The 22,757-nt window shown below is 54.9% G+C and overlaps 1 protein-coding gene and 1 long non-coding RNA gene across 4 annotated transcripts in view; one reads left to right on the top strand and one right to left on the bottom strand.

The window, feature by feature from the left end:
* Window positions 1–1,763: 1,763 nt before the first annotated feature.
* Window positions 1,764–21,065, bottom strand: KLHDC8A (kelch domain containing 8A). Of its 3 annotated transcripts, none has more exons than XM_053209320.1 (7): window positions 20,695–21,065; window positions 8,309–8,756; window positions 7,348–7,950; window positions 4,430–4,594; window positions 3,963–4,178; window positions 3,259–3,360; window positions 1,764–2,805 (listed from the first exon to the last, which is right to left on the bottom strand). In XM_053209320.1, exons 3-7 carry the CDS (start codon window positions 7,721–7,723, stop codon window positions 2,612–2,614), a joined length of 1,053 nt encoding a protein of 350 aa, XP_053065295.1. In that variant the 5' UTR covers window positions 7,724–7,950; window positions 8,309–8,756; window positions 20,695–21,065; the 3' UTR covers window positions 1,764–2,611. The 3 variants fall into 3 exon arrangements, with proteins under 3 accessions (XP_053065295.1, XP_026930666.1, XP_026930667.1); XM_027074865.2 differs by having other exon boundaries at window positions 8,669–8,756; XM_027074866.2 differs by lacking the exon at window positions 8,309–8,756.
* Window positions 10,168–22,757, top strand: part of LOC128313041 (uncharacterized) — a 35,951-nt gene continuing 23,361 nt past the window's right edge. Inside the window, exon 1 of the long non-coding RNA XR_008293158.1 lies at window positions 10,168–10,418. This is a non-coding gene — a long non-coding RNA (uncharacterized LOC128313041). The remainder of the gene's footprint in view (window positions 10,419–22,757) is intronic.

Below are 22,757 nucleotides of genomic sequence, written 5' to 3'. Positions count from 1 at the left end.
AAATTTTTTTAAGAGTCCACTGCTTAACCCACTGAGCCACTCAGGCACCCCTATGTTTATTTCTTATTAGGGAGCCCTTTCTACTCTTTCCTTGCTAATCCTCAGACTCCTTCCTTGGGAAAAGAGTCTCCATCTTTCCAGGTTTGGCATGTGGAACCCCTTACACGGTGCGGCGTGGCTGATATCCTCGTCTTCCCTGTATGCTAGTTCATTTGAGGCAAAGCGGTGCTGTGGTCACAAGTTTTGAAATCAGACATGGCTCAGTCACTTCCTAGCTTGTGACCTTTGACAAGTTACATAACCTCTTCGAGCCTTAGTTTTCTCATCTGCAAAATGGGAAACTGCTTACCTCGTAAAGTTGATCTAAGGATTGGAGTACTTGTGAGATGGCATCATCATCGCTCTTGTTTTACAGATTGGGAAATGAAGATGAGAGGAGGGGAGGGATCTTTCCAGGGAGGGATGGTGATAGGAAAGCCTATGGGGGGAGAGGGGGAGGGAGGCCTGGAGTCAGGCCATCTCACCCCAGATCCTGAGCTGCCTCCATGGCACCATGAGGTGCAGACCAAGGGGTTTACCACTGACATTCCCTATTTCCCCAGCTCGGTGAAACACCCCAAAATGGACCTCCAAGCCGTAAGTCCTCAGCAGATACCAGCTCCACCTCTTAGCGGCCCTCATAGATTCTAGTGGCTAGTCCCCCATTCTCATAATGGGAAGAACCTTTTTCAGACTGGCTGTACCCTCTGAGGTTCCGACCATTTAAAAATACTTCAGTCCCATGCACAGATCGGGTACCATTTTGTGTGCTTGGAAAGTCCCCTCCCCCAACACACACACACACACACACACACACACACACACACGGCTTTGGTTTCCTCTTGGAAAGTGGGGAGGGACCCCTTTTCTCAGGGAGAGTGGAAGGGGACGGCGCAGAAGTAACGTGGAAGGGGAAGACCAGACCAGGGCTGGACTTTGCAGTGGCTTCCTTAACATGCTGTTCCATCCCTCACAGGATTTGTGGTTCCTCCAGGATCTTCTAACAGTTACTTCAGCAGCTAACAGAACCGAAGTACGGGGTTCCAGAAGCAATAAGAAGGCACCCTTCCTCCCAGTCCGCTCACCAGGAACCCCCCCTGGCCACAGGATGCCTCTAGCCGGGGTGGGAAGGCAAGGCTGGGCCAGCAGGGGGCAGCACCCTTGGGGCCTGAGGAAGGGACAAACACCCCTGACCCTCGAAGACCCAGGGGCAGAGTCACTTCCTCCAGGAGGCTCCCTCTGTTCCTGCCTCATTAGAATGAATGACACCATCACACAGGAAGTGCTGACTCCCCCACAGCCCTTGGTGGGGGGGGGGGCAGGTTTTCCTTTGTAGTCCCCGTGCTGGCACAGCTTTTCAAAATAACCGGAAATCAGAAAGAGGCGCTCTACGAGCCAGGAGGGGGCACGTCCTTCACGGCAAGTCAGTGAGCGATCCCCGTCCAACTTCAGGCAAGACAGAAGTGAACTTCGGCTGAGTGAATTGAGGCCAGGCACGAAGAGGTCAGCCTTTCCTAACACAAAGGAGACTAGGCACTGAGGAGGGCTGCCCTGTACTGGGAGTGAGGTGACCGGGCAGGAGGTGCTTTGGAGGCGGAACCCACAACAGCTGGTCGCCTGGGGCCCTATTTAGTCTGAGACAGTCAGAGGGACTATTTCATGGGGTCCCCTCTACCCATCAAGACACCCACCCACCCCACCCCTGCACCAGGTACCCGAGAGAATAGGAATATAGATTTTAATTGTTGTGCTGCTGCTGTTAACCAGAGTGCAGTTAATCCATCCTTCGTGGATTTGGATGCCACAGTGTACATGAGAAGGTTTTGCCCAGAAATGCGCTGGGGCCGTGGGTGACAAAAGGGCGAGGGGGGAGGGTGGCGGAAGGAGAAAGTGAGCGAGGGGAGGAGCGGGAAGCAGAGCCTGGGCTGGGCGTCTGCTGCTTCTCCATCGTCACTTTCCCGTCGAGGACCCGAGAGGCACGGGTCCTTCCTGGCCGAGGCTACTGACCTGGACCAGTCCCCGTGAACCTGACTCCAAGGCCAATTCTTGCTGAGGGGACGAGGGCTAGGGCAGGCCCACGGCTGACCACCAAATGGGGAAGGGATGTAGACCAAGGGAGAAGCGAGGGGTTTGGGACTCCTTGCGAACCTTCTCCGTTTTCCATCCCGAGGGACCCTCAAACTAGTTCAGAGCTGGGGAGAGGACAGTGATAGCAGCTGTCTTCGGCCCTGCCCACCCCCTACCCTGGACACGGGGGGAGGTGGAACTCACAGGAAGGGGAGGTAGCCAGTACTCCTGTGTCTTTCTCTGCCTGAGCAGGAAGGGGGGACTCTCCTCAGAGTTCAGCTGGCCTCCAGCTGGAGGCTGGCTGAGTCCCTGGGACTTCGCATGGTTTCCTGGGATGGGTAGGGTTTGGAGGCGGAGGGAGGTCCCTCAGAACCCCGGGGCCTGACCCCACTAGCTGCTGACAGGAGCTGGCATCCTGGGAAGTCGCCCACACTGCTTTGACGAGACCATTCCTCTTGTGGAGAGTGGGCTGATCCGGTCCGGGGCACAGGCGCTGTGCTGAGAGCTAGGAGTCAGAGACACACAGGGCTTCCACTGCGTCGCTCAGACCCTGGTTGACGCCCCCCACAGCCAGGAGGCAGTTCTTGACGACAATGCTGGAGCAGGCGCAGCGGGGCGTGGGCATGGTGGGGAGGGCCTCCCACTTGTTCCTCCCGGGGTGGAGCGCCTCTGCTGTCTCCAGGACAGTGGGCTGGTTCCCTGAAAGCGCCAAGGGAACCGGACCTTACGAAGAAGTCCAGCCCCCAATCCATGCCCCGCAGCGCCCCCACCCCCCCTCCCTCCCTCTGGAATCCACAAGCAGAAGCCAAGGGACTTTAGTTCCTGGGCTGCAGAAACGCTCCTTCCCTACCCTGAGCCCTCACTCTTGTCCGACAGCCACTTTGCCCCTCCTGCCTTCTCTCCGTCCTTCTGTCTCCTCGAGAGGAAGGCTTTCTTTCCCCACCCTCTGCTTTTACCAGAAGTTTCTAGTCACTGCTGCCTCTCTTTTGCCTTTTACTAAAAATCCGCCCCCATGGGTTTGTGAAGCCCAGCTGGGAAGAGGGGTTTTTGAATGATTTGGGAGAACGCGATAGGCAGGCGGTGCGCAGGCAGCTGGTGCCTTCTCCTGCTCGGGCACGGTGTCAGGTAACAGCCTGGAAGCCTCATCCTTACCAAGTCCTCCGGCCACTATGACCCGTCCACTCAGAGCACCGGCCACAAAGTCTGCCCGCCGCTTCCTGAGGAAGAACGAGCGTTCCATCTTCAGCCATCCCCCTGCGGGCCGTGGATCACGGCAGGATAAATTTAGAGAGAGTGAGACGCTGACCTCTCCCGCCAAGTACACACGGAGTCCCCAGAGCTCACATCCTGGATGGGCGTCCACCCCATCTAGGCTTTGTGCTCAGGGCATAAACTCCGCCTCCTGCTGTTTGAAATGATGCACTCCGGGGCCTCTACACCCTCTCCCAGGCTTGCTACAGTCTAAGGAACCATAATCCCCTACAACCAATCACCTTGTTCTAACCTCTGTTCTCAAGGTCTCTGAGCTGGAGAGGAGGTTAACTAGAGGCAGTGGGCGTGGGAGTCGGGATCCTTCTGTGTCTGCATCGGTAAAAAGCCGGAAAAGCCCTCCCTCACCGGGCCCTGCCTGAATGTTGTAAGAAGAGAAAATGGGAAAGGCTTTGATAAAAATAACCAGCCAACCCAGAGGAGCCCTGTCCAGAGGAGAGAATGCGATCCCAAGAGGAGGCCTGAGTGGAGAGGGCTGTTCTGACCCCTGAAAGGCTCACCCCCCTGGATCAGCGGCTTGGGCGGGCGCATGGGATGGGGACTCAGCCAGAGCGGGGTGGGCGGCTAGAGGCTGGTGCCCTGCTCACCTTGTTCCATGTCGAACACGTCCATCGTCCGGAGGAACTTGGGCTGCCGGTAGAGCCGACCCTGCCTCAGGCCTCCCAGGCTGTACAAGCGGTCATCCAGGGTCACAAAGCTGGAGAAGGCCCGCTTACAGGGAATGTTGGGGAACTTGGTCCAGGAGCGAGTCTCGATGTCAAAAACCTCAAAGGCGTTGACTGCATACTTGGACTGCCGTCCCCCTGGAGGCGAGACCAGGGTTGGGAGGGTGGGGGGAGGGCAGGGGGGTTGGGCCAGAGTAAGTCCCTGAGGGCGGGGGGCTGGGTTTCCCCTTTCCACGTTTACCCAACCACACAGGGAGCTCCCTGCGGGGTAAGGCATCGGTGATTGCCCCCAAGGAGATGCTCAGCACACAGACACTGACCGCTTCCTGTGGAAACTGACCCAAGGGAGAGAAGGAGGGATAGATGTGGGACAGATAACCTGTCCTTACCTAGCACATAGATCTTGGAGCCTCGGAGGAAGGAGGTGGCAGCATATCTCGGGGTGGGCATGGGTGCTAGTGACACCCACATGTCCTTGAGCATGTCATAGTGTTGGAGGTGGTTGTGCGGACGGAGGTCCAGGCCCATCCCGCCTACCGCATACACTCGGTAATCTAAGGAGAAAGGCCACACACAACCCCTGGCTCAGCTCACGCACACTATGAGACAGGCCCATCAGTAATGACCCACCAGGCCAGGCCCCATCAACCCCTCGCACACCAGCATGGTGGCCAGGCCAGGTTCCCAACCGCTGCTGTGCCGGGGTGAGGTTGACGGAACCATGGAGAGTCTCTGCCATGGTTGAGCCTGAAGCCATGTCAGGCCTGAACGCCTCGATGTCCAGCCCGTGGCGGAGCCTCTCACAGGGTAGACTGCGGTGGAGTCGAGGCCTGGACAACCCTTTGCAGGTTTTGTCCCCTCTACACTCCTCCCTCCTGGGCAGCCAGAGGGGATGCCGAAGAGGAGGGGTAATCCTCTGATGTCCTCCAATAGTGGCCTGTTCCTTAGGCACTCCCTGCTTGGAACTCTCCAGACCCAGCAGGAGCCTTTGGAAATGAGGTCAGCCCTGCTGTCGCCGGCCCTGTGGGACCCTGGACTGCTGCTGATTCTTTCTCTGTCTGCCATCCCCATGGGGGAATGCCATCCTCCTTCACACATGAGGAGGCCTGTGGGCTCCAGAAGACATCCTGAGCTAGATGGGATAGGGTTAGGGGTGAACGAGGGTGAGGCTTTGGAGGAGAGAAAAGCGGCCCCTTTAAGGAACCCAGGCAGTAAGCTGGGCACTCTGAGAGAAGTGAGTTCTCTCCCTTTTTCTATTGCTCTTGGTTGCAGGTAGCCTTTCAAGGCACACCCCTGACACAGGGCATCAGAGAGGATGAGCGAGGCACCCGCGTTTCCCTGGGCCTCACCCCAGTGCCTCCTGCAGCCTATCAGAGACACAGCTTCCCCTCCTCCCCCAGCCCACAAGCCACTCTTCTTCCCGGGGACCCACCCGTGCCCAGGATTCTATCTCCCCGTAGCTGGTCCTCACTGCTTCCAGCTCTAGGAGACCTTTATTCTGTAAGGGAATTGCAGGGAGACTACTATTTCCTTCTACTGAGTACTATTTCCAATCTTACTGAACAAGGAAAAAAAAAATCCTAACCTTAGCCTGCGGCCAGGAGACTGGCCTGCTAATATTAGAAGGACTTCCCTTACACAAGCTCCGCCTCTCCCATCCCTGTGTCACCTGAAACACACGTCCAGCCGACAGCCCTCATTCCCGCCACACCACCGCTCCTGTGTCAGCTCTTAATCATCCCTTCAGGTTCGCCTGGGTGTCCCTGAACTGCAAAGCGGGGCTGAGAGCACCGGCTCAGTACCGCCCAAGGTACCTGCTCACCCTGTTCACCATGCGTTATGGAAATAATCCTCGTCGGTTTCTTCCAAATAGAGAATTTGGTCATCTGTGACCCCAGCCTCTGCTTCCGTGTCTGCCACACAGGCATGTGAAAGCTTATTAAACTAACTCCTGAACCCATTCAATGCCACAGTTAAGAGCCCAGACGCCATCATTACTCACCAGCTGTGTGACCTTGGGCAAATTATTTAACCTCTTTGGGCCCCACATTGCTTCTCTTTAAAATGAGGATAATAATAGCACTTATCTCATCAGATAGGTTTTTGAAGATCAAAGGGGCTAAAATATATAAAGCACCCGTGGTAAGGATTCAATAAACGTTAGTTCTGTCTTTCAGCACCATTTACTGAAGCCTGGGAACAAAGGAATACCCTTTCCCTCATTTTTCCCCATGGGCCCTCCGGCTCTTATCCTTACTGATGGCCTGTGGAGGCCTCACTGGCCACTACCCTGAGGGATTCAGGCTTAGAGTTTCTCACTGGTCACCTTCATTGATCAGACTCTGACTTCTGAAAGTAGGGGCCAGACCTTCTGCCTCTTTCCTTCCTCCCTGGGACCTGGAAATGTGCCAGGGACACAGCAGACCCTCCAGAAATCCTGGTTCCTGATCTACAGTAGACCCCACAGGCAAATGGGATGGTTTTGCAAGAGAGGGAGGGAAGGTTGCATCCCACCAAGGCTGTCTGTCTGAGCTGCACTTGGGGTCTTCTAATTCCTGTTGGACCATTTCCCATAAAACCCTTTGTGTTTCAGCCAAAGAACTTTTGGAGCCCGCTCTATGCTCTGGGCTGTACCAGGCCCAAGGAGAAAGAATGAGGGGTTTTGAGAAAGTGAAATGAAGATCCAGTAACCTCATGGTCCCTGCATACGCCCCTTGAGAACTGTGAACCTGGGCGAGGTGCTGTAGGAGCACAACCCTCAGGAACATTCTAGTCTCCATTCACTAGTATCTCTGAGACTCGGAGGCAGAAGGGGAGGTTGAGGGTAGTGGGAAAGGCCCCGCAATCAGGCCTCAAAGCCCCACCAGAGGGGCCTAGTGATGGTACAGGGATGCAGTGAACACCCCCAGGACCCCAAATATGTGTCTGGAGGTGGTGTCCTTCGAAGGCAGATTTCAGGGGATGAGGTGCTATGGGTGGGAGGCTCCTCATTCTGCTGAATGAAGAGGTCTGTGGAGACCCTGCACTAAGTCCCCAACTCTCCTCTCTGGCCAGGCCTGCCCAGCTTGTTGGCAGGAGGCTGGTGGAGTGGAGTTCTGGCATCACATGAAATTACTAGACACTTCACCTACTGAGTCTGTTTTCCCATCTGTAAAATAAGGCCTGTGGGTCTTCCGTGTCTATTGTAGGGATCAAATGGGATCGGGATTGTGACAGTGGGCCCCCAACTCAGTGTTAGTTCCCATCCCTCTCCCCGTGGTCCCCCACGCCCTTCTCTCTTCCCTCCCTCAGCCCTGGCCCCACTCGCCTTTGGCCGTGACAGAAATGCCCATGGCGGCCTCACGCAGCACGCTCCTCTTCTTCCACTTGCCCTCATCGATGTTGTACATCTCCACGACCTTCAGGGGCAGCTGATTGGTGCCCACACCCCCGATCACCATGATCCGCTTCCCCAGGGCGGTGACGGCCACCCCGGCCCGGGCGGTGGGCAGGGGGGGCAGGGCGGTCCACTGGTCGGCCTCGGGGGAGTAGACCTCAAAGCAGTCCATGGGGATGCCGTTGTCGTCACATCCCCCGATGGCATAGACCTGCCCCCCGGTCTCCAGCAGGGAGCAGTAGACCCGGCGGCTGGGCAGCGGCGCCAGGCGCTTCCACTGGAAGTCCTTGACGTTAGGCACCTCCATGGCAGCCCCGGGGGCCCCGCCCGCCGCGCCCCAGTGCCCGCGGAGCGCCACGGCGCCGCGGGAGGTGCGAGCCCGGGGGGCCGCCCGCTACTCCGCGCCCCCTCTCGCCGCCTCCATCTGGCTCCCGTCCGCCGGCTCCCGCCCGACCCCGGGGCAAGGGCCCCGACGCCGGCCAGCGCTTCACAGTCCCTCCAGACTGCGCGGTCCGGCGGCGTCCGCGCCTGGCCCTGCGGGAGGGATGGGGCGAATCAAGGGCGGTCGGGGCCCCACGCCCTCGCCTCCTCGCACCGCCGGCGGGGCGGGCCGGCTCCCGGCTCCCAGGTCCTGGCCAACTTCAAAGAGAAGGCGGCCGAGGGCGCCACCCCGCGGCGGCATCGCGCCCCGCAGCGCGGTGTCCCCCTCCCCTCCCGGTCGGCGGCTCGGACACCCGCGGGGCGCACGGCGGGCGGGGGCTTTCCGGGGCTCGCGGCGCCCGGCAGCCTCCCGGCGGAACAAGGAGTTAACACCTCCCGGCGCCGCCGCCTCTCTCCCCCCGCCCCCGCTCCTCTGCCCGCGCCCTCCCGCCCACGCCCCCGCGCCACTTACACAGCCAGGCCCGAGGAGCGCGGCGGCGAGGCGCAGACAGCGCATCACCCGGGAGCGGGGAGCCCCCCCAGCGCTGCGGGGAGCTGGGGACAGGGCGCGCTGTCCTTCCCCAGCCCGCACACCGCTGTCACACATGCAGACGAGGAGAAGGAACGAGCAGCGCGAAGGAGAAGCGGAGCCGCCCGGGAGAAGGAGGCCCGCCAGGCTGCTCCACGCACATCCCCGCCCGCAGCCGCCACACCTGTGCAGGAAGCCGCGTGCGCCCGGCGGCGGCGGCGGAGCAGGCCGTGACCTCTTTACATAAGCGCTGGCAGCGTCCGCCCGCGGGGGAGGGGAAGGGCCCCTCGGGGAGACGCTCACCTTGTCTACAGGGTCAGAGAGGCGGGGCACTGTAGCCAAGTACCCAGATGACAGGAACCAGACTCCTTCCAGCGAGGGGGTGGGCGGTCTGTGAGTGTTTTGTTTTGGATGAAGAGGCGGAGAGTCCAATTACCCAGTTTATCTACAGTACACAGACCCAGTTTGTGACAGGCTGGCTCAATAGTCAGCTTTGCTTTGGGGGAGGTATTATCAAATGGTTTAACCTCATAGAAACAAGTTATGTGGGTGTGACCCGGGGAGACCTGCCCCAGGTGCACCCAAACATAACGTATACACCGACCTGCACACACGTAGGCAGAACTTGCACATCACCCTACCCTCTCTCACCCGGAAACTGACATATTCACGGAGTAACTGACAAAGGTACAGACATGTGGATACCTAACTGGAGACACCCACATAGACAAACACATAGGGGGACCCCCCCCCCCCCCACACACACTCTCATCCCTTTTTCACACACCTTGGGAAGGGGAAACCCGGTTGTTCACTGTTGGCACTCAGCACCAACGCACAGGGCTTACCAAATAGTTTCTCCAAGCCACATTCTCAGTCTTTTCAGGACAGTAGACCCCCGGTAACACATCAGCCCATGACACCCGTGGGTCCCCTGGTCTAATGGACTTCTAGGCCCGATGGGGTCCTCCTTCTTCTTGGTTCCCTTGAATAGAGTCAAGTCTCCAAACGCTCAGGTTTGGCAGTCTGACACCTGAGTTTGAATTCTGGCCCTGAAATTGTTTTACCACCCTGAGCCCCAATTTCCTTATATTATTTGAATTTATCTCTTTTTATTTGGAGATAAATTGTAGATTTACATGCAGGGGGAAGAAATAGAACCATTTACCCAGTTTCCCTCAAAGGTAACATTTTACAAAACTTATAGTACAGTAATATCACAACCAGGATATGGAAATTGATCAGTGAAGGTACAGAACATTTTCACCACAAGACAAGGGTTCTTTGTGTTGCCTTTTTATACCCACACCTGCTTCCCTCCCACCTTTTGTTCTCCAACCCCTGGCAACTACTACTCTGTTCTCCGTTTCCCTCATTTTGTCTTTTCAAGAATGGATTAGTTAGATAAATAGAATCATAAAGTATGTAACCTTTTGGGATTGACTAGGAACCCCCACCTCCGCCCCCAACATAATTCTGTGGAGTTTCATCCAGGTTGTTGCATGCGCCAGTAGGTCATTCCTTTTAATTTCTGAGTAGTGTTTCATGCTATGGATGGCTCCTGGTAGATTTTTGGGAGGATTAAATGAGATACTGTTTGTAAAACAGTTCAGTTTCTGACACATAGCAAGGGCTTGGTAAATCGCTATTAAGACCATGGCCAGCAACTATTATCAACAAAATGCAGAAAAAGGGAAACGGAACAAATACAAACTTTTGCCCCTTGTTTAGAAATGACTTCCTGTGAGAAACAGAAGTCACAACTCATCTTAATATCTTGTGTTCTTGGCTTAGAAATTGAACTGCCTTTTTTTGTTTGAATTCTCTGTGCTTACAAAGTAAGCACCTCTAGAACCTTCAGAGGAAGGTTGTGTTCTGTTTTCTCTATTCAGTAAGAACTCATAAATTCCAAAAGAATGTGGTCTGAATTAATGAAGTTTTACAGGAAACGCCAACCGTTTCTCTTTCTTCCCAAGGATCACAATCTGCCCAGAGGAATAGGGAATAGATCCTCGACCCCCAACTTGAACTGTGTTCAGAAGACCAGCACAGGGTGAGTAAGAAGACTGAAAGCCATAGGTCTTCCTCAAAGGGTCTCGTGGGGGACCCGTCTTCAGCTTCTTTTGTCTACTGAGCCTTTTACCAAAGCAATGGGGCAAGGCTCCTGGAGTCCCCACCCACCCCAGCTGGGGCAGCTTACTAAGCAGTTATACACAGTTCCATATGATGTTGTGTTTGCAGAACTCCTCGAACTGACCTGTGTCCTCACACATCCATTTTCTCGTAATTTTTTTTTAATTTTTTTTTTCAACGTTCATTTATTTTTGGGACAGAGAGAGACAGAGCATGAACGGGGGAGGGGCAGAGAGAGAGAGAGACACAGAATCTGAAACAGGCTCCAGGCTCTGAGCCATCAGCCCAGAGCCCGACGCGGGGCTCGAACTCCCGGACCGCGAGATCGTGACCTGGCTGAAGTCTGACGCTTAACCGACTGCGCCACCCAGGCGCCCTCATTTTCTCGTAATCTTAAAACAACCCTGGGAAAGATGACGGGGGCAGGTATCGGTTTCCACTTTTTACAGGTGAGGCAGCTGAGACTTAGTGAGGTGAAGTAACGGACTTACGACCGTCCGAGGGCCGACACCAGGGTCTAGCTTGTGAATTCCGAATCTAACCCTCTTCCACTTTAACACAGTTAAATCACAAATGAAAGAATTGCGTATTCCTAAGGACACCAAGCTTTTCAACTGTCACCTGGCTTCCGGCTTCTTGTCCAATTACACTGAAGGAAGGAGCCCAGGCCCCCAAAGGGTTCCGGCAACGGCTCTGCCCGTTGCCATATTGTGTGCTGGGCAGCATAACTGGGGAAGGACTGGAATCCAATCCCAGAATAGGCCCCCTTCCAGCCTAACGCTCATTTTTTGCAAGCACCGCCCTCCATGAGGACCGCGGGATCTAGGGACTCAGACCCTTGGAAAAGTAGTGAGAATAGGATGCCTTTCAGGTCGTGGCCTGATTGCTTGTTCTGGAAGTCCTGGCTTCTCTCCATCTCCCCAACTCCTTCCCCCATGGCTCTTCCTCTCAGCCAGGTGACATCCTTTAATCCTTACATTGAGTGCACATTGAGGAAACTTGTAACCTAGCAACCGCCACTTAAGATTCCCTGAGTCACGGGCAGTTTCCATGCCTGGGCAGAGTGCACCCAGCTGGGGCCTGAAGGGGCACCGAGCAGAGGCGGGGAGTCCAGTGACCCCTTTGATTCCTCACCACCCCGTTCCACAGGGTGGCCATTTCCCTGTCGGGGAGTTCTTCCTCACGTCAAACCCAAATCCCTCTTGCTCTGAGACCTTGCAATCACATCAGGCCTGGGTTTCTCTTCTCTCTTAAAAAGGCTTTGACTCTTTGCCTTGGTCACAAGGTGGCACGGGGAGGGGAGAGAAGCGGGGGAAGGAAAGTTGATGAAAGCCTCTAATGATAAAGCCTTTGGTACTGTGGAGTCTTTCTTTCTTATGTGATATTGCTGCGTCAGACTTGTTGAAGGGGTGCTCAGCTCCAGAAAGAGTCACTCGGTATTTTTTTTTTTTCTAAAGTTGCACCTAGGGTCTAGTACAGTCTCTTTTATACAGAATACAACACACAGTTTGACTCGGTAGTGACTGGGTTTATTAGGTATTCAGCAGGGGCCCGCCGTCACCACCTTGGGGTAGCTCGTGGGGAAGCTGAGGGTGGGTAGGGACAATTTCGTCCCCGTTAACTAGCAGAGTCCCGGCGTGGCAGACCGTGGGTGGAGGAGGTAGGTAGGGCCACAAGGGACTGGGGAATCCCAGGTGCAGGGTACATTTTGGGGAGACAGGAGAGGGGAGCTGTTTAGTTATTAGAAGCTAGAACAGCTCCTTCTCCCTCCTCGGAAATACAGTTTACCTTCCTGTCGGTGGGGGGGGGGGGGGGGGGGGAGGGCCCTGGACGCCCTCTGCAGGGTACCGTGAGGGCTGGAAAGATGCATCTTGAGTTCCTGGAGGCCGGGATCACCTTCTCTCCTTAGTTCTTTGTCTGCAGTGCCTCACAGGGCATGGGGTAGGGGAAAGTGTGTGGACTCTGGCATTAGGCAGACTGGGTCTGAATCCTGGCTCGGACCCCTCTAGCTGTGTGACCGTGAAGAAGTCACTTATACCCCTGACTCTCAGTTCCTCATCTGGGAAAAGGGGAATAAGAAAATCTACTTTCTAGAGTTACGGGTGGAAAGAGATGCCTGGTGTAGATGCTGGGCATGTAGGAGGTAGTCTATAACGAGTAGACTTCTTTCCCCCCTGTGTGACGACAAGTTCCTGCACCCTGACTTTCTGCGTATCCAGACCGGTGAGCCCAGACAGCAGGTGCCCATTTCACACAGCAGGCATCTCACCAGGGCCCACGCTCCTGTGCCCCACCGTGTCGGGGCCTACGTCTCGGACAGGATTTCTACCCTCTGAGCGCACCGAAATCTCTCCCACTAACTAAATTGCATTCTGATCTGGAAAACAGCTGTCGCCCTTCCTGCAGAGAATCACCTTCTCATCCCTCACCAGAAGCCTGGCTGTGTTTAGGGGATGGAAGTGACGATGGCCCATCCAATCAGAACTGAGGCTCCCTGTAGACCGAGGCAGGGGTAAATTCCTCCCCCACACCGAAAAGCCTCCCTGGGGCGTCCTCCCGCCCAGTCCCAACAGCAGCCCAGAAGAAGGATTTAGGGCTCCAGAGGACTCGGCTGGAGATGATGTGACACAGGTGCCGGCAGTCGGAACCATAATCGGCCTCTGTTCACGTGGCACTGCCACCCGTGGGGTTGGCAGTCTGGGGTCCCGAGGAATGGCCTCCTCCTGACCCTGCAGCCCTGACTAGATGGGTGGCAGAATCGGCCACCTTCCTTCAGCCACTGGCCCTTCTCCCTCCTCCCCCAGGGCAGAGTGGGGGGCGGGGCGTGGGGCCCAGAGGGACTCAGTGGGTATCAGTTAAGGGGTGCATCTGATGGAAAGTGCGGCTCAGGTATGTGATGGTGGGATGGGGGGAAGGGATCATCTTGGTTTTCAGGCTCAGGAGCTGCATGATTTAGAAGAGTCAGGAAGCTGCCCCCTCCTCTGCTGTTTCATGCATAGAGATGAGAAGGACAGGAGCAAGCGAGACCTTCTCTGAAAGACCTCGGCCCCTGCCCTGTGCTGACTGAGGAGGTCGTAAGAGGAAATGGGACTTGGAATAAAGCCTGAGGATCTGGGTTATAAAGAGGGAAGAACTTCAGAGGCCCAAGAGCCTCAGAAAATGAAAAGAGCAGCATGAGGTGGGAGGAGAGGCCGTGGCGTCACCTGCCCTGGGAGATACTGGAAATAGGTAAGACACGGGACCAAGAGCCAGGAGACTTCTGTTCCAGCCACATTTTGCCCCAACTGGGCCGTGCACCTCCGGGCCAGTCTGTAAAATTAGAAGGGAGAGAGAGGAAGAGCACAGCAGGCTTGAGGTGTCTCCCAGCTGGGTGTTCTTTACTCTGAGGGGTATCCGGGGTGTGAAGTCCCACAGGAAGAGTCACTTAGCCATGGTGACAAAGCAGCAGGCCCCAGAATGGACATCCTCACATTCTTCTGAGTGGCACACACGCAGGGGTCTGGCTCCATCGGCGCTTACGGGCACCGCCAGCTACCCCAGGTTCAGTCATCAGACGGGACTTAGTGAGGGCCCTTGCTTGGCTCGGCTGCTCATTTGCAACAGCTGCAGCTTTTGCTGATGGGCTGGCTCCTTGTGGGCACTGGGCACCCACTGGAGGCCTACCCATGTTTCCTGCTGGGTCCTGACAGTTCTGGGGAGCCTGTGGCCTTCCCACAGGCTGCCAGGACAGGAGGCAGAGGACTCAAGGGTTCAAGTCGTCCTGCTTCTGGCCTTTCCTCTAAATGCAAAAATGAGGGGTGCCTGGGTGGCTCAGTCGGTTAAGCCTTCCGCTCCTGCTTTTGACTCAGGTCATGATCTCATGGCTCATGAGGTCAAGCCCCATGTTGGGGCTGGTAGTACGGGGACTGCTTGGGATTCTCTCTGTCCCTTGCTCTCTGCCCCTCCCCCACTCATGCGCACCCACACACTCTCTCTCTTTCTCTCTCTCAAAATAAATGAACTTTAAAAATAGATAGATAGATGGGGCGCCTGGGTGACTCAGTCGGTTAAGCGGCCGACTTCGACTCAGGTCATGATCTCGCGGTCCGTGAGTTCGAGCCCCGCGTCGGGCTCTGTGCTGGCAGCTCAGAGCCTGGCGCCTGCTTCAGATTCTGTGTCTCCCTCTCTCTGACCCTCCCCCGTTCATGCTCTGTCTCTCCCTGTCTCAAAAATAAATAAACGTTAAAAAAAAAGATATCTTAAAAATAGATAGATAGATAGATAGATAGATAGATAGATAGGGGCACCTGGGTGGCTCAGTCGGTTAAACGTCTGACTTCGGCTCAGGTCATGATCTCCTGGTTCATGGGTTCGAGCCCCGCGTCGGGCTCTGAATCGGAACCCAGAGCCTGCTTCAGATTCCGTGTCTCCCTCTCTCTGTCCCTCCCCTGCTCATGCTGTCTCTCTCTCAAAAATAAATAAATGAACATAAAAAATGTTTTTTAAATAAATGCGAAAATGTGCCTTTTTGTCCCAGGTCACCAGGCGGGAGCCTGGCTGATCCCTGGGGCCAATGTAGGTGGCGGGAGGAAGGTGCTTATATCCTGACCCTTCTAATGCAGAGGACAGCACAGCCTTTGTGGGGGCCTGGGCGGCTCTGCAGAGGGGCGGAGGGTGCAGGCTGGGAAGGCAGCAGCCACTCAAACACGGCTCCTTAAATGCCCATTAGTAAGTTAATATCGCCATTTCCAGAGCCAGCAACATCCTCCATTCTTCTTAATTAAAAAGAGCTCCATGTCCTGGCAGAGCTGAGAGAGGGCTCTGAATGATTTACACACCAGCCCCGCTGCTTCAGCTAGGAAATCAGCAAGGAAAATTGATTGGCAGATGGGCCAGCCTGCCTGTCATGAAGGGCGCGCGTGTGTGCGCGGGAGGGGCGCGGTAAGGGGGGCTGGCTGTCCTGCTGACAGGCTCCGAGTGAGCAAGGCCAGCCACTCCCCCCAGTCCCATAGATCGCAGCCTTCTGCCAACAGAGGGGCAGAAGTAAGGGGCAGAAGTAACCAGAAGTAAGCTCTCCTGCTTACTTCCTGCTGGGGTCCCTCATCCTGGCCAAACTATCTTTTTTTAAAAAAACCTTCATTTATTTATTTTGAGAGGGAAGAGGGGAGCGGGCAGGGGAGGAGCAGAGAGAGAGAGAGAGGGAAAGAGAGAATCCCAAGCAGGCTCCAAACTATCAGCACAGAGCCTGAGGTGGGGCTCGGTCTCTCTCGAAGCATGCTGGGGATCATGACCAGAGCCTGAATCAAGAGTCAGAAGCTTAACCGACTGAGTCCCCCCAGGCCTCCCAGGGGCAAAACTATCTTATCTGGAGGACAAAAGCTTGGGTTGTGAGGTGGTTGTCCCATTTCCACCCAGGAGAGAAAAGGGCCACTCCTTAGAGGCTCCCCTTATTTCCAGATGGAGGCTGCTCACCTGCTAAGGAACATTACTGGCTTCTATTTGGTTATTACTACTTACTTTGGGAGGAGGGCTTCTCAAGGCCCGCCTCTCCTTCTTTCTCTGCCTGTTAGCACCATTTTGTCTGAGCCTGATGGGATCCAAGGCTCTGGCCCCTTCATGGGGCTGGGAAGGGGCGGTGGGGGGCCCACAGGCTGGATTGCTGTGAGATGACACTAGAGAGCCAGGAGGTGAGAACAGTCACCCTCAGAGGCCCTGCCCCTCTTCAGCCTCTCCCTTGTGGCCAGGCCCAGGGGCAGCTTCTAAAACAGCGGGGGTGCCTGGGTGGCTCCGTCGGTTAAGCATCCGACTTTGGCTCAGGTCATGAACTCGCGGTTTGTGGGTTTGAGGCCTGCGTCAGGGTCTGTGCTGACAGCTCAGAGCTGGGAGCCTGCTTTGGATTCTGTGTCTCCTTCTCTCTCAGCCCCTCCGCCTCTCATGCTCTGTCTCTCAAAAATAAATAAATGTTAAAAAAAAATTTTTCTTTTAATAAAAATATATAAATAAAACAGAGAGGCCTCATTCTCCACACCATGCTTCTGCTCACCTCCAAGAGCCCCTTGATGGGTGCCAGAGAGGCAGGGTCCAGTTCACCCTCCAGCTGGGAAGAGGGGCCCGTCCACCGTGGCTGGGGCCTCTACAGAGGTACAGAGTGGCTTTCACTGTGGCACGGTCTCTCCTCACCCCTTCCCCTTCTTCCCTGTTGCTTCACATCACAAATGCACGCGCACACACGTACATGCATGTGCACAAGCACGTGCACGCACACAGGCCCTCCTCCCCAGAGGTTCTGGAGAAGGGGCCGGGCAGAGGCATGTTAAAGAAGAGGGGTGGGGACTGTGGAACAGACAGCCTCCAGTGCTCTGCTTTAACCCCCACCTCTCCCGGGAGCCCGGCAATCTGCCACAACAGTGAGGTTGCCATCTGGTGTGGTGACCTGTGTTCTCTGTGCTAAAGACAGAGAGGAGGTGGGGAGGCATGGCGGACTAGTTGCAAGAGCGCTCTGTGTGTGTCTCTAAGGACAGATGTCAGAGAGCCCAGGAAAGGGGGGAGACAGGCCAAGTCTTGGGTGAATCAGAGGGCCTGCCCGTCTTTACCAGCAGGCACTCCTGGGGTGGGCTGAGATGCCCGGGAAACCCTCACCGCTCTCCTGGTTGGGGAGAGAGCAGCAGGGTCTGAGCCCTTGAACCCCCTTCTAGAACCCTGGTCTCAGGCTCCCAGGCTGGATCTCTTTCAGGTGTCACATTCCCCTCCTCCCAGGGCTGGGCTCGGGCCTGTCACCAGGAGAATGTGTTGGCCGGCTCGGTGCCCAAGGAGCTACTGGTTCCTTCCTGGACATCACTGGGAAAAAGTAGAATGACACCTGTACTCGTGCCCTGACCTAATGGCTGGCACCCCAACAGAGACCACCACCAGGGACCCTATGTGTCCTTTTGTCCTTGGTGGTCCTGGCCCAGAAAGGGCTCGTTGCTTCCTTGGATGCCGTCCCTCTCCATTAGTCCCAGCCTTAGGAGTTATGTTCTGAGAGGTCCCCTGGTGCAGACTCCACCCAAATCACAGGTGAAGGTCTCTTGTCAAACCTTCGGGGAGCGATCACTTACAGACCAAACCCAGCCCGCCGCCTGTCTTTGTACAGCTAGTGATCTAAGAATGGTTTTTACATTTTTAGATGTTTGGGGGGGACCAAAATTCAAAGACAAATATTTTGTGATGCATGAAAGTTGTATGAAATTCACATTTCAGTGTCTATAAATAAAGTTATATTGGAACACAGCCACGCTCATTCACTTGTGTGGTGTCTGTGGCTGCTTTCCCGCTACAACGGTGCAGTGGAGTGGTTGCAACAGAGAGCATATGGCCCGCCAGGCATGAAATATTTACTATCTGGCCCTTTACAGAAAGTGTTGGTGTTCCCCGACCCCTCGCCTAGGTTATTTGAAGGGAAAGCGTGGATGCCACCTTTCTCTTGAGAACCTGCTTCTCACCTTGACCGGTTAAATTGGTCCAGCCAGATCTCGAGACAAGGGTAGGGAACTAACATTTGTTAGGCACCTACTGTATACCAGGCACGTTTTTCTGTTTATCGCATAATCTTTACAGCAATCTTGAGAGGAATGAGCACTAACAGCCGCTTACGTTGTGAAGGTGCGGAGGCTCCGAGGGATTAGGAAATTGGCCAAGATCTTATAGCTACTCAGAAGAGGATCCTGGATTCAAACCCCAGTCTGGCTGTAGCCGAAGCCCGTATCCTCTCCAGGCCACCATGACTCTGAGATGACCTCCAGCAGCCCCCGAAGGGCCCACCCAAGTGGCTGCTGGTTTGGAGATCCACCCCCTGAACAAAGAGGGGAATTGAGACTCAGGCTTTAGGTGCCCGGACTTCTCCTCAGGTGCCCCGCGCCTGGTCTCTGGGTGAGGGGAGTGTGGTCCACAGGCAGCAACAAAGTGGCCCCAGTGGCGACTCCACATCTGCCCCTCCTCCCTCCTCCTGCCTGCTTCCTCCTCTCTTGCTATCTATTTTCATCACTTATTAGCTTTTCTTCAGGAAGGTTCAATTTGCATTTAAATAGAAAGCCTCCTGGAATGGCCCTGATATAATGTTAAGGTGCTAATTACAGATTCATTCCTTTTTAAATATTAAGGCACTTCAGTTCATCTCAGGGGTGATGGAAGGCAGACGGAACGCTTGGTGTGGAGGGGTAATGGATGTTGAGCTGTTTACTGCGAAGCACTTACAACTCCCCGCCAGCAGAGGGCAGAGAGGAGGTGTTCTGCAGACCCATGGGGATAGTGTCTTGGGAGCCTAAAATCAACCCAAAAAAAACCCCAGCAATAATCCACAGCAATTGTCTCACAGCAATAATCCTTGAAAGAAGCCAGAAGACGGCCAGCGGGATGGAAGCTGCTAGTGTGGGGCACAGGGACACCCTCAGGTTGCCAGTTTCGTGAATTGCTTGTAAGCATTTCAGGGCAGGACCCATGCCTGTCTTGGGCACACCTCTTTCCCATCACCGAGCCTGCGGTGGGTACTCCAAGAACCCTGAATGAATGACTGAATGAGTGAGTCCACCAACCAATCAATTATGAAAGAGATCATTCAGCTACTATTATGAGTCAGGCATTGTACTAGATGATTTTCACAAGCCTCCTCGTTAAATGATATAGTCCTCTGCATTTCCCCCAGAGCCGTGTAGATGGTCCACGAATTCTCTTTCATCTTGAAGAACAGGACTTTGCATTTTACCTACTGATTTAAAATGTCATATTCCCATGCGATGGTCAGTCACGATAGTAAGTAAGATCGGGAGGGAAGTCAAGTTTCAATATTCCCCTTTCATAGGTGAGGAAACAAACCTGGAGCAGGTGAAGAGGTTAGCCTCAGAGCACCCAGGTGGGAGCTCAGCCAGGACCGGAACCCTGGTCTCAGGCTCCCAGCCTGGGTCTCTAACTTGCCCTTGGCCCCAAGTTGCTGGGGAGTCCAAAGTGCCGCCCAGCTTCTGACCAGGCTCTGTGCTTGGGCCCCAGGCAAGGTGCTCACTGAGCTGGCGGCCAGGAGGCCTCTCTTTTCCTGCCTCCGCACCTTGGCTTAGTGCTTCTCTGCTGCATACCTTCCTTCCTGCGTGTCAAAATCCTACTCATTCTTCAGGGCTCGGCCTCAATGCCACCTTCTCCAGGAGACTCACCCTATCCCTGCAGGTGACAGTAAGCTCTCCCGTGTTCCCATAGAACTTTCTGTAAGCGCCACTGTGTTAGTACTCAATGACTGCCTTGCACGGTAATAACCATCCCCGATATTCTTTACACATTTTATAGGATTGAAAACATTTTTTTTAAGTTTATTTATTTATTTTGAGAGAGACAGAGCAAGTGCGATCAAGGGAGGGAGGGGCAGAGAGAGAGAGGGAGAGTCCCAAGCAGGCTCCCTACAGCCAGCGAGGAGCCTGAGACGGGGCTGGAAACTGACGCCCGGAGATCATGACCTGAGCTGAAACCAAGAGTCGGACACTCAACCGACTGAGCCACCCAGGCGCCCCTATAATTTCTGTAACAGTAATAATAGTTAACAAGCGTATGGCGGTTGTTACTGTCATGAACTGACCTAAATTTTATGAGTGTGTGCAAGCGGAATTTAGCCTGGAAGGCAGGCACTATTATCATCCTCATTTTACAGGTGAGGAAACGGAGGCTGGAGGGGCTAAGTGACCTGGCCAAGGTCATGCATCCAGAGTAGGGTACCGAACCCAGCGTGCCTGACCCGGGAGCCTTCATACCCATCTGTGTAGACGTCCTATCATTCCCACCAGGTGGAAAGCATTTAAAAGCAGAAACCGTGTCGCGGGTCATTCGTGTTGCTCTTCCAGAGCCAAGCACGACGACTTGTATGTAGTCAATATTGTACCGGGAACTGAATTCAGACCAGAAGCCAGAAGTCCTGGATATTGGCTGTATGTCAGTCATTCTGTGCCCTAGACACTGATCTTTGCATTTTACTGTCTGGGTTAAAACCGGCTGGAAAGAAGCCCTGAACTTCAAAGCCGGAGAGGCACAGCTGAGGAAGAAAGGCGCTTTGAGACCCTCTCCTCTCCCCATCCTCCCCATCTCCTGCCAGCCTGTCTGGGCCGAGCCGTCCCCCCCCACCTCCCTCCCCACCCCGTTAGCCCACTGCCTGTCTCCCCAGTGGCAGGCACCACTCGTCACAGACAGATAGAAATGAAACTTACCTGACCCGGGGGGAGACAGGATATCAGGTGATCATCTGCCAAAGACAAAGGAGGGGAAGGGGCTGCAGAGGGTCCCTCAGGGGTTGGCTCCGAGGCTCCTCCTAGGATCCCCAGGGTCCTGAGGGCTTCTTCCACAATTCACAAGTCCACGGCTGCTGCCTCTGGCCAAGGAGCTGGGATACAGCCGGGCCCGGCGGCAGAGGGCCCCACCCCAAACGCACGGAGGGAGGCTCGGGGACCCCTGAGCTCCAGGAGGCCTGACCCCCCACCGAGAGGACCCCAGCACACTGGCCAGAGCCCTGGCGTCTTTGCCTGCCTCCCCGGCGGCCGCGCCTGAGCCGCCAGGGCCCGCTCTGGAAGGGGAGAGGGTGAGGGGGCGGACACGCTCTCACACACAGACAATAACTGCCATGGAAACTAACCAACAAAAAGAAGATTTAGGGAGCCGGACTCCTCTGCCAGATGGGAGAGAATGGAAGCAAGAGAGAGTGGGGAGGGCGTTTCTGGACCGGGCAAACGCCCACCTTGGCCCTAGTCCATTGATGGCAGGTTTCCTCCCTCTGGGGTGGGGGTGGGGGGCTGCGGGCAAAAGGCACCGGTGGTGGGGTGACCTTTTTGTGCCCCAAATAGCCACCCATGCATACCTTTGCCTTTCCATGCTTGGATGGGGCATCAGCGTTCAGAGAGGGTAAGCACTTCCCTCAGAAACACTCAGCATCGTTGGCAAGGCCAGACACGTTCTACCAGGTCAGGCTGAACCCTTCAGGGCAGTTTGGATCACTTTGCTAGGAGGGATGGCTCACAGAAGTTTCTTAGATGAAAAGTCCAGTATTTCAAGGGATTAAAAAAAACAAGGCTGCCTTTTAAGCCTGGCTTCCCCTGTCCATGAAGTTAAGCAGAGCGTCTAGACTAGAGAGAAAGCAGGCAAGCAGGGCTGACACAGATGTGGTACATGTGCTTCTCCTTTCTAGGACTTTGAGGTTGTGGGGGGGGGTTGGGGGGATGGGGGGCTTAGGGGGATGGGAGGGCGATCGTCTCTCTGGAGGAAAAGAGGATCTAACGAGGGGAACATTTTTGTATTCTCTGAGCAGGTACTGTTGGGGTAAGAATGTAAACCGAACACCAGATATCCACTCCCCCAACTCTTTAGCTGTGAAACCAGGGGCAAGTTTCTTCGTCTGTAACATGGGACCAGTGAGGTTTCGGAGAGGGTTAAAGGGGGGAATGTGTCTGATGCCCTTAGAACAGCGCCCGGCATATAGTGACGGCCATTGTTATTGCTGTTTTCAGTCTTCCTGGTCCTCTGTTTCCTCAGCAATAACACTGAGATAGTAACACCAGTCTGTCTCATGGGAGTTAAATGTGAGGATTCATTATGAGATCATACTTGATGGGGTGGCTCTAAGGGTAGAAACATTTGTCAAAAACCATCCAACTGTGGATTTGACTGTATAGAAATGACACCCGGATTTTTACGTGAGTTTAGGTAACTAGGTTTGTCAGTCATGAACATTTCAATGCGGGCAATACTCACTCCCTCATTTTATTTTTATTTTTAAGTTTATTTATGTATTTTGAGAGAGAGAGAGAGGGCAGGGGAGGGGCAAAGAGAGAGGGAGAGAGAGAATCCCAAGCAGACACCGCTCAGTCAGTGCAGAGCCAGGCACGGGGCTGGAACTCACGAACTGTAAAATCAGGACCTGAGCTGAGATCAAGACGCAGACGCTTGACCGACTGAGCCGCCCAGGCACCCCCATACTCACTCCCTTCTTAGGCACTGGCCCTCTCCCCATAAAGAGAGGAAGGAGAGTGATGACAGAAGTTGAAGAGAAGGGTTGCCTAGGGAGGGGGTGCTTATGCACAGGCCATATTGATGATGTAGGTGACGGGCCGCCTGTGGAGACTCAAAATATTCTGGATGTTTCCTGTGGCTTGAACATCAATTTCTCAGCTGCCGAGGCAACATCTGGGTAGCTGAGTTGCCGTTAGTGACGCGGCTCCTCATTTCATAACCTCGTATGAGAGAGCGAATGGCACTCTGGTTTGCTTTAAACATCTGTCCC

The sequence above is a fragment of the Acinonyx jubatus genome, chromosome E4, assembly GCF_027475565.1.
Source record: "Acinonyx jubatus isolate Ajub_Pintada_27869175 chromosome E4, VMU_Ajub_asm_v1.0, whole genome shotgun sequence".
In the NCBI taxonomy this organism is placed as follows: Eukaryota; Metazoa; Chordata; class Mammalia; order Carnivora; family Felidae; genus Acinonyx; species Acinonyx jubatus.
Note: the sequence above shows the minus strand (reverse complement) of the source record. Positions and strands in the feature narration are given on the sequence as shown.

What these genes read in the sequence shown, in the direction of transcription:
- KLHDC8A (XM_053209320.1), bottom strand. Translation starts at nt 7,723, where the DNA reads ATGGAGGTGCCTAACGTCAAGGACTTCCAGTGGAAGCGCCTGGCGCCG. An exon ending in CATTTCTGTCACGGCCAAAG is followed by an intron (nt 4,595 to 7,347) that starts GCGAGTGGGGCC and finishes CTTTCTCCTTAG; the next exon opens with ATTACCGAGTGTATGCGGTA. An exon ending in CATAGTGGCCGGAGGACTTG is followed by an intron (nt 2,806 to 3,258) that starts GTAAGGATGAGG and finishes TGGCGCTTTCAG; the next exon opens with GGAACCAGCCCACTGTCCTG.